The sequence below is a fragment of the Oryzias melastigma genome, linkage group LG4 (assembly GCF_002922805.2).
Source record: "Oryzias melastigma strain HK-1 linkage group LG4, ASM292280v2, whole genome shotgun sequence".
NCBI classification, from domain to species: Eukaryota; Metazoa; Chordata; class Actinopteri; order Beloniformes; family Adrianichthyidae; genus Oryzias; species Oryzias melastigma.
This window is the reverse complement of record NC_050515.1, coordinates 5,547,501-5,557,098: the sequence shown is the minus strand read 5'-3', so window position 1 is coordinate 5,557,098 and position 9,598 is coordinate 5,547,501. Positions and strand designations below refer to the sequence as shown.

The 9,598-nt window shown below is 38.0% G+C and overlaps 1 protein-coding gene across 1 annotated transcript in view; it reads left to right on the top strand.

Moving 5' to 3' along the window:
- agbl4 (ATP/GTP binding protein-like 4) overlaps positions 1-9,598 on the top strand; it is a 408,857-nt gene that overhangs the window by 355,531 nt on the left and 43,728 nt on the right. The window contains exons 7-9 of the mRNA XM_024278670.2: positions 609-698; positions 3,619-3,733; positions 7,537-7,648. Of these exons, the coding sequence (XP_024134438.1) occupies positions 609-698; positions 3,619-3,733; positions 7,537-7,648 (317 nt within the window). The remainder of the gene's footprint in view (positions 1-608; positions 699-3,618; positions 3,734-7,536; positions 7,649-9,598) is intronic.

Genomic DNA, 9,598 nt, shown 5'->3' with positions numbered 1-9,598 from the left:
AACCAGGCATAACATCTTGAAGATTCTGTAGATTTCGTCCCATCACGCCATTGTATTTGTGATCACAGCGTGGAACAACTGTGTTGCCAAATATGTCAAGAGACTGCGACTGTTTTAAGAGTTCAATGTCAAGTTCCAACAAGAGATGCATACTACCATAAGCTAACGGGAAATGAAGGGGGCAAAAAAAGACAAATTGACTGTGATTTTAATAAAAAATCACAATCAAAATAATAATTTTAGATGTATTTCTTATCTATAAAAAAAAATAAAATGTTCATTAAATAGTTCATTTCAATATTTTTGATTTTTTGGCCCTTAATTATTTTCCTCTTTCCCAAAAAGTTTGGTAATTCTTCAATAAAATGAGCAGAAACTTGTCAAATGAACATTTGAACCCCATGTAATTGTTCTTGGGTTCTCCAGAGTTAAAAACATTGTACATTTTATGTATCCTCTCACACCAAACTGCACACAAAAACTCACCAACATTTCATTTTTCAGTCTGAGACTACTTCTCATCTTTTGCGTAACAGAATCCCACCTTTCCTGTCTTGAACTTCTCCTTCATGCCGTCCTCCTCTCCGCTTCCTCTCGTTTCACTGCAGACCGCCTGAGTCCAGACAAGGAGAAGAAGCTGGTTTTCCTTACAGCTCGTGTTCACCCCGGAGAGTCTCCCGCCTCCTTCATCTGTCAAGGTAAACTATTTTGGTCAAGTGGATGCAGCTCGTATTCCATATGAAACTCCTTTGGAATCATAATATTGTGCCGTTTATAAAAGTGCTTTTCAATGTAAGTTCAAGATTCTCTCTGAAAAGACACCAAAATTAAGATTTTTAAGTTCAAGGAATTTCCTTCGGTTGTGCAAAAACAGACCTCCTAAAAATAAAATTCTTAAAATTAAAACATATTTATTAAATTTGAAAAAAAAAATCTGTCAATGGATTTTTAAAAACATGTCTCACCAAGAATTTTGTTATAAGAAAAAAAAATTCGGCAACACTTTATAATAACAATGCGCTATGAAGGGTCAGTTAAGTATTAGTTGAGCATGAGATAAAACTGAATTAATCATTTATAAATCCACATTCCTTCTTTATTAGGAATTGGCAAGTAGTCTAATGGGTCCATTTTATAATGGAAATGCTCAAAATACTGAACTGTAAATGGAACATAAAAATATAAAGTGAGCTATCCAAACAAGGATTACAAATAATAGGACTTTCATTGTTTTTTTGTGGTTGCTTTGCCCCGCCTTCGGTATTCCTGGCCAATTACTGAAGAGACGTGGTTTTGCTAATGACATGGTTTTGTTTACAAGCTTTGGTTTAGAACCGAATTGTCCAGTTGACGTCTCAGATCCGGACCAAATGCAGGGTTCAGGACTCGATCCGGAGATAATAAAGCGGACTCAGTCCAGACCAGGGGTCGGCAACCTTCAACAATAAAAGAGCCATTTGGGCTCGTTTTCTACTGGTCAAAACCGCATAGTTTTACTGTAGCCTTTAAGAAATTTGGATTTGCATTCATGACCTTATTTATTTATTTATAAATATATATTATGTCTTATTGTTTGAAATGAACAAAAGCAAAAATCTAAAAAGAAACTAGCATTTCTATAATTTTTAAAAAACCTTTTTACCTTTAGTTGAGACCTAATTAGTAAAACAAATTGCTTATTTACTAGTTAAACTCTAAATTATCATAAAATTCCTCAGTAAATTAAATCAGCCAAAATGTTAGCATGTTGCTAAAATTAAAGCTAAACTCTAAATTTGCCTAAAAACTCCAGTAGTTAACAATAAGCGAAAAATGTTAGAAAATGCTAAAATATTAGCTAAACTTCAAATTAGCATAAAAAATGTAATTAGAGGCCAAATTAGCCCCCAAAAAAGCTAGCTTGTTGCTCAGTTACTAGCTGAACTCCTATATAGCCAAAATTCCCCTGTAAACCAAATTAGTCAAAAAAGTTAGCCTGTTTCTAAAAGAGAAGTTAAATTCTAAATTATCCCATAAAAACTTCGGTAGTTAACAAATTAGCCGAAAACATCAGCATTTTGCTAAATTATTAGCTAAACTCCAAATTAGCATAAAATTCCTCAGTAAACTAAATTAGTCAAAATTGTTAGCCTGCTGCATAAATAGAAGCTAGACTCTAAATTAGCCTAAAAACACAGTAAATAACGAGTTAGCCAAAAATGTTAGCATGTTGCTAAAATTAAAGCTAAACTCTACATTAGCAAAAAAAAACTCCAGTAGTTAACAATAGGTGAAAAATGTTAGCATATTGCTAAAATATTAGCTAAACTTCTAATTAGCATAAAATTCCTCAGTAAACTAAATTAGTCAAAATTGTCAGCCTGCTGCTTAAATAGAAGCTAGACTCTAAATTAGCCAAAAATGTTAGCATGTTGCTAAAATGATAGGAAAATTCCTATTTTATTTTCTTCAGCTGTAGAGCCACCATGGAGAGATAAAAGAGCCACATGTGGCTCTGGAGCCGCAGACTTTTCCAATATACACCTTTACGTTCACACTGGACGTGGAAAAGCCGCGGGGCGGAGTGTGCGTGGTTTTCTATTTTGTGTGTTGTGATTTTATGTTTATTTTCATCTCTACAGTCTGTTTAGATACAAAAACATGATCACACGGTGTTTTATTGTGAAAAATTAGTTTCATTTTGAAAATAAACCAGATTTTCTCAAGTATCTTGATGCAATTTCCTGTCAGAATTGACGCGGATCAAAATGGACCAGACTGCGAAACGATCCGCTGCACAGCGCCAAACCCTTCCGCGGAGGACCCCGTCTGGTGTGAACCACACCATGGGCGCCGAATGGAAGCGGCCTCCGTTCCACGCCGCTTCTGCGTCCGCTGTAAACCAGGCATCATTTGAAATAAATAATGCACTGCAAGAACTGGTGGTGGGTGGACGGACAAATAGAAGGATGAAATCTGCTTCTCGTCACAGAACAAATTCCTCACAGATAAACTGGATTTCAACGTCAAACCAAATTAGCCTCACCTTCTGATCATTTCTTGGCCTCATAGTGTTTTCCATCAAGGTCAAGGATTTTTTTTCTTTGTAAGAAAACAAAAAAACCCAAAACGTACCTTATAGTGACCAAAAATAGACCTGAGAATCTGTGTCTCTACATAAAATCTCAGAAAACACAATCAGGAAAAACAATTGGGTTGCAGTGTTTTCTCTCTGGAGCTCCGGAAGCTCAAATCTAATAAAGCATTCTGAAAAACTGTGAACCTTTGGGAAATTGCCTCCTTGTGCAGCCCAACTGCCTAAAAGACAATTTTAGTAGGATTTAATGACTCTGTTGCTCCTTTCCTTCTCGTCAGACTGAGTGGGCAGGTTTGCTCCACCTGGGTCCCACTTCCTTTCCGTGGAAAGTCTGTCCGTCTTTCAATCTGTTTATCTATCTGTTTCGGAGCCTCATCATTAATCAGATGATTTGGATTTGGATCCAGCGTTCCATTTTCATCGACTTCTGGATTGTGACCGTGCCCCCTCGCCGCCCTTCCGTCTCCGTCTGTTTCTCAGAACACAATTAGCTGGTTTTCCTTTTCAAGTCTTTTTCTGTCCTCTGTGTTGGTCTATCATAGGTGTGATCGACTTCCTGGTGAGCCAGCATCCAGTTGCTCAGATCTTGCGGGATCACGTCATCTTCAAGATCGTCCCGATGCTGAATCCTGACGGAGTTTATCTGGGCAACTACAGGTACACAACCACACATGTTTTGGTTTTTAATTTAAACACATCAGTGCATAAACGACATGTTGTTTTATCGCCCAATGTGGGATTATATCCTTTTAAATCCGCCTTAAGGGAGCTTAACAAATCTGTATAGCTAACAGCGTGTATTTGTTGGAAGATAGGATGTGGCTTCAGGGCTGTTGGCTCTGCCAGCTCATTCTCTTTCTGTCTTTAACACTGTTGCAGCAGCTCTGTGGGCATCCTCCTCTTTCCTCTTTTCTTTTCTCTCCCTTCCTCATAATTGCCTTTTACTTAATAGGCTCAGCCTCAAGAATACTAATGCGTACTGAGATAAGCATCAGCAGTGAACTCCCACTGCGCCTGTGAATGCCGTCTAGCGGTCTCACCTCTCGTCTCATCGTTACCTTTCAGCGGCCGCTTTTTAAAGACTGTTCTTATTGGTTTGTGTTCGGCGATGACGAGCTTCGTTTTCTCTTGAAGGTGAGCCGTGACGGTCCTCGGCTCGATAATAACGCTCTGTTTTACCCACAAAAGGAACCGCGTCGCAGCGGCCGAGGAGATGCAGGCGGGAACATGCAGAGTCAATAATCAATGGCAGTTAACCTGGGATGAGCCTTCCGTTCATGGGCGACTGGCCTCTCTGAAGGGCTAACAGTAACACCTGTGTCATTACCAATGATTTCAGTAAATGTCAGAGACGGCAAACACACCAAAGCCGGCTGCATCGTCGCATTTAAAGTTGCCATTAAGGCAGTTGGAGCCTGTAGGATGTTTCAACTGTTGAAGGTCAGATTGCACTGTAAAAAGTAAAACATTGGATCAACTAACAAAAGTTCTGTAATTTGTCCATTAGTTTTCATAATGTATTTTCATAAAGACTAATATTTTCAAATTTAAATATTTTTGTTAATTGTTCCAGTGTTTCACTTTTTACAGTGAATGTCTTATAATAAAGGATCAGCTTCCATTAAATTACTTCTTATTGATGCATTAACAAACATAAGTAACTAGAAAAGTTGAATTACCTGTGATAATGCTGGTGTGAATGCTTTATGCTGAAAGTAGAAAGAGCGCCTGAAGAGGATGAAGCTTTTAGTTGAAAATCGTGACGCAATTTACTTTAATTACTGAAAATGCAAAAGATATTTGCGAAATGTTAAATTTGCTAAAAGACTTTACATTTTGTTAAACAACTATGAAAGAGCACAGAAGTTATTCTAAATTTCTGAAAACTTTGTAGTAAAATTGCGTAAAAAAACCCTAATACATGCCATTTTTACTAAAATACTTAGTGTGTTGCTTAAATATGAGCTAAACTCCAAATTAGCAAAAAAAAAAAAAACATAGTAGAGGTCAAATTAGCCAAAAACATTAGTGTATTCATTAAATATTAGCTAAACTCAAACATTAGGCTACCTAAAATTCCTCAGTAAACTAAACTTATAAAAAAGACGTTAGCCTGTTGCTAAAATAGAAGCTAAACTCTAAATTTGCCTAAAAAACTCCAGTGGATAACAAATGAACCAAAAACGTTAGCATGTAGCTAAAATAAAAGCTAAACTCCAGATTAGCATAAAATGTTCCAGTGGATTACAAATTAGCCAAAAAACGTTTTCATGTGGCTAAAATATTAGCTAAACTTATAGCCAAAAACGCTAGCTCGTTGCTTAAATACTAGCTAACCTCCAAAACACCCTAAAATTCCACAGTAAGCTACATTAGTAAAAAAAAAAAAAAACGTTAGCACACTGCTAAAATATAAGCTAAACCCTAAATTAGCCTATACAAACTTCAGTACAAATTAGCCAAAAATGGTAGCACATTGCTAAAATATTAGCTAAACTAAAAAAAAAAAAAAAAAAAGATAGCTTGTTGCTTAAATACTAGCTAAACTCCAAAATAACCCAATATTCCTAAATTAGTCAAAAACATTAGCCTGTAGTGAAAATCCAAGCTAAACTCTAAATTGGCCTAATAATCCCAGTGGATAACAAATGAACCAAAAACATTAGCATGTTGCTAAAATAGGAGCTAAACTCCAAATTAGCATAAACAACTCCAGTGGATAACAAATTAGCCAAAAACATTAGCATGTGGCTAAAATATTAGCTAAACTTATAGCCAATTAAAAAAAAAACTGTAAGAGATGAAAACATAGCCCGTAAATATATTTGAAGTTTTTTGCTAATCTACTTAAGATATTGAAATTTTAAGGTATATATATATATAAGGTTAATATATAAGATTGTAAATGGATACAAACTCAATGTAAACCTAAAATCTGTAAACATAAATATTAACTTTGTAGAAAACAAAAACAACACTAATAAAACTTTGATTTAAGCCTGTGGACATTTATGGTGGCACGACTGGATCAGAGAAGGTCATGAGTATTATGAGATCTGAAGGAGTTGTAGAAACAAACTTTGTGCTGCCAGTTCTCTTTGAGGGACAGAAGTCCATCCCTGTGAGGCTGTTACTGAAAAATCTCTTTGACGAGAGACGATTCTACGTAGGTTCTTTAAAATTGTTTTGTCCTGTACTTCTCCATCTGCAGAGTGACACTTTTATTTTAGGCCTTAGTCACAAGCACTTATATGGGGGTAAGCTCAGGGGTAAATTTATCAAGAGGTGTCCAGTTTCAATGTTAAGAAAATGTACAGATGTTATCTGAGATCCTGCGACGGTGTGTCGGTCTGACAATGAAAGAATTTTTAGTGGCATAGCACAATTTGGGTGAACTTTGTCGAGGTCAACCAATCAGGGACTCAAATCTGGGAACGTGACATGTGACTCAATCAGCAAAGTACAAATTGGAGTATAACTTAGATTTGTACTCCAATATATACTGCATATTGGAGTAAAAATCCAATATGGAGGATCGATCTGAAATTAGATCAATTTTCTTAACCCACTACACACTATTCTGGGCCATTAGGGTTGCTGGAGCCTATCCCGTCTATTGTTAGGCGAAGGCGGGGTACACCTGGACAGGTCTGACGCAGGGCTCATGAGGGTGGAGCTGGAGCTGCTCGAGTCTCCTTAGCTTTATGATTTTTTTTCCTTTTTCATCGAGAAAATAAAAACCTCTAATTTTATTCTTACTTCTTTTTCCTCCTTGGACTAATGCGGGATAGCAAGTCGTCAAACTGGGTCACAGAGACACAACCGAATACCATCGTCATTCAGATGCAGCTAATGCTTTTTGTTGGACAAGCGTCGAGCAGCAAATACAGAAACTGACACAATTTGACGTGCGAATTGTTAGGTATGGATGTAGCGTAACCAAATCCTCCCGCTCTGCAGAAACTATTGGATTTTGGCAAAAAAAATGACATAATCATAATTAAAAGACGTCTAGAAACGCTTTGGAAGAGACCAAAAGATGATCGGAGATAAACTTTTTAGGAATTATCTTCAATTGGACCTTATTTCTCTAGGTGTTTTCCTTACTGATTTATTTTAAATGCTGCAAGAAGTTTTTATGAAAACAAAAACAAAGGAATTACCTGCTGTCTAATATCTGAAAATGTAATTCTTGGACATGTTTTGCTTCACAATAAAACGTATTAAAATACACAAGAGAAATACGTGTGACCGCTTAAACTATCCCAGTCCTAGTATGGATGACATCATCTGTTCTGAACAGTGTGAGATGTTAAAATCCAAACAAGGTCAAATCAAGAGTGAAAAACTGCTGCAAAGTCGTACATTTTATTTTAACAAGTATATTCTGTGTCTTTGCACCATAGAAAAGTATTTGTGGAGAAATAACATGACACTGACACCTGTGCATGTGTTTACAGGTGTTCTCTGATGGGCTTCGACCTGAATCGACACTGGCAGGATCCCTCTCCGTGGGCACACCCGACGCTTCACGCTGTGAAACAGCTCATCGTGCAGATGAACCAGGACCCAGTGAGCAGCTCGCACACACTAACACAACGCACACGAGATCACACAAGCTCAACGTTCCGCTGGTCCCAAGAACAGTTTCCACTCCCTGCTTGGTTCAGCATGTTTTCTCCGATCCGTGTTGAGGGTGGGAGCACAGGGGAGCGGCGATGTGCTTGTCAGCACCTCCAGAATGTCAACCGCTCCTTCCAAACATGTTAGTGAAGCAAGTGGTCTCAAACCTTCACTTTTTTCCTGACTGGTTTTGGTCTTTCACTCAAAAGACTGCTACCCAGGCAGGTCAGGGATTTTCCCCTCTTTGTTCCTGATGTTAATTATTAGCAGAACATCAGGTTTGTGGGATTACTGAAGGTCAGCGTGCGTCCTGGGAATACTCTGCCCTTTTGTACACTCCTCTAATCCTGATAAGAGAGGGAGCGGGCCGGGGCGGGATGCAGGGCAGGCCAGAGATGGGGGCGAGGCGTGGAGCTGGCATCAGGCAGATTAACCTTTTCCGCTGACGCCGACACACTGATCGATAGATGCTGTCATAGCAGGGTGTTCCAGTCATGCCCGTCAGTCTCACACACAAACTCCAACCATGCAAACTCAGATGTAGTTAGAACTGCTCGTACTGGTGGATACTGGCTGTCTACGGGCGAAAAATGGGCAAACCTGTACAGGGTAAAGTATGGAAATATGAAGGTCGTGGACCGTTTGGTGAGCATGTACAGCACGTGTGTCAAAGTTGAGGCCCGGGGGCCAAATCCGGCCCTCTGGGTAATTATATCCGGCCCTCCAGATAATTTTATTTTATTGTTATTAATAGTCCGATGTTATCTTGTGCTTAATTCTAACTTGTGTCATTTTGACAAAATATATTTTTATTTAGAGTAAAAATATTTTTTAAGGTTTAAGATGATTTGTTCTGAAATAATATTCCTGCCATTTTATTATTCATAATTATTTTAAAAAGTTACAGTTTTAAATTTTTTAAAAAATTGGCATTCTTTGAGCTTTTTGGACTATTTTGGCATTTAATGTGTTTTTTTTTTTTTTTTAAGGCTGTTTTGAAGTTTAGCTAATATTTCTGCTAGATGCTAGCTGTTTTAGGCTAACTTTTTTTTGTTTGTTTTAAGGGTGTTTTGGAGTTTAGATAATATTTCAGCTACACGGTAGCTTTTTTTGGGCTAATTTAGGCTTTTCTTTTCATTTTTTTTAGGCTGTGTTTGAGTTCAGCTAAATTGTCCTGAGCTTCCGTCTATTTTCTTAACCTGCTGGGGCTGCAGGGTTGCCTCAGACTGTTGGGCGAAGACAGGTTGCCAGCCTGTCACAGAGCCCACAGAGATGGCCCGATTAAGCCCGCTACGCTAGCTAGTCGCCTGGTGGACAGTGTTGGAAGCTAACGAGCAGTTAGCTGCCTAGCAGACGGAGAGCCACCGCAGGTGCCGTTGTTGCGGTTTCTCCAGATTCAAGGGCTTATAATATTTTTATTTTCATCAAGACAACAATAAAAATACTCTCCAGTTTTATTTATATTTTTCCCCTTTTGATTTAGGATATAAAATCAAGCAACTCGCTCAACATCATCCATGTTTTCAATGATATGGCAATGAATGAAGACCAGAGAAACTGTGGCAGTTTACTCCGCGGGCGGGACATCAAAGCATTCAGCAGTAAATTTGACGCACACCAAAAGAGAGGTGGCAGAAGCAAATTTGATGTGCGAATCACATCTGGTGTGAATGCAGCATTAGAAATAGGTACATTGGACAATTAGAGTGTAGTTTGTGTGGACATCCTACGCACCTGGATTCCTCATGTTCATGTGATAAGCAGGTATTTGCCTGTTTTTGCACCTAACGGACCACTGACCGTGGCAGTAGATCACCATACAACATCACCCGTACATATTAATTGCGTCTAATTAAGTCTATGTATGTATATATATGTATATATATATATATATATATA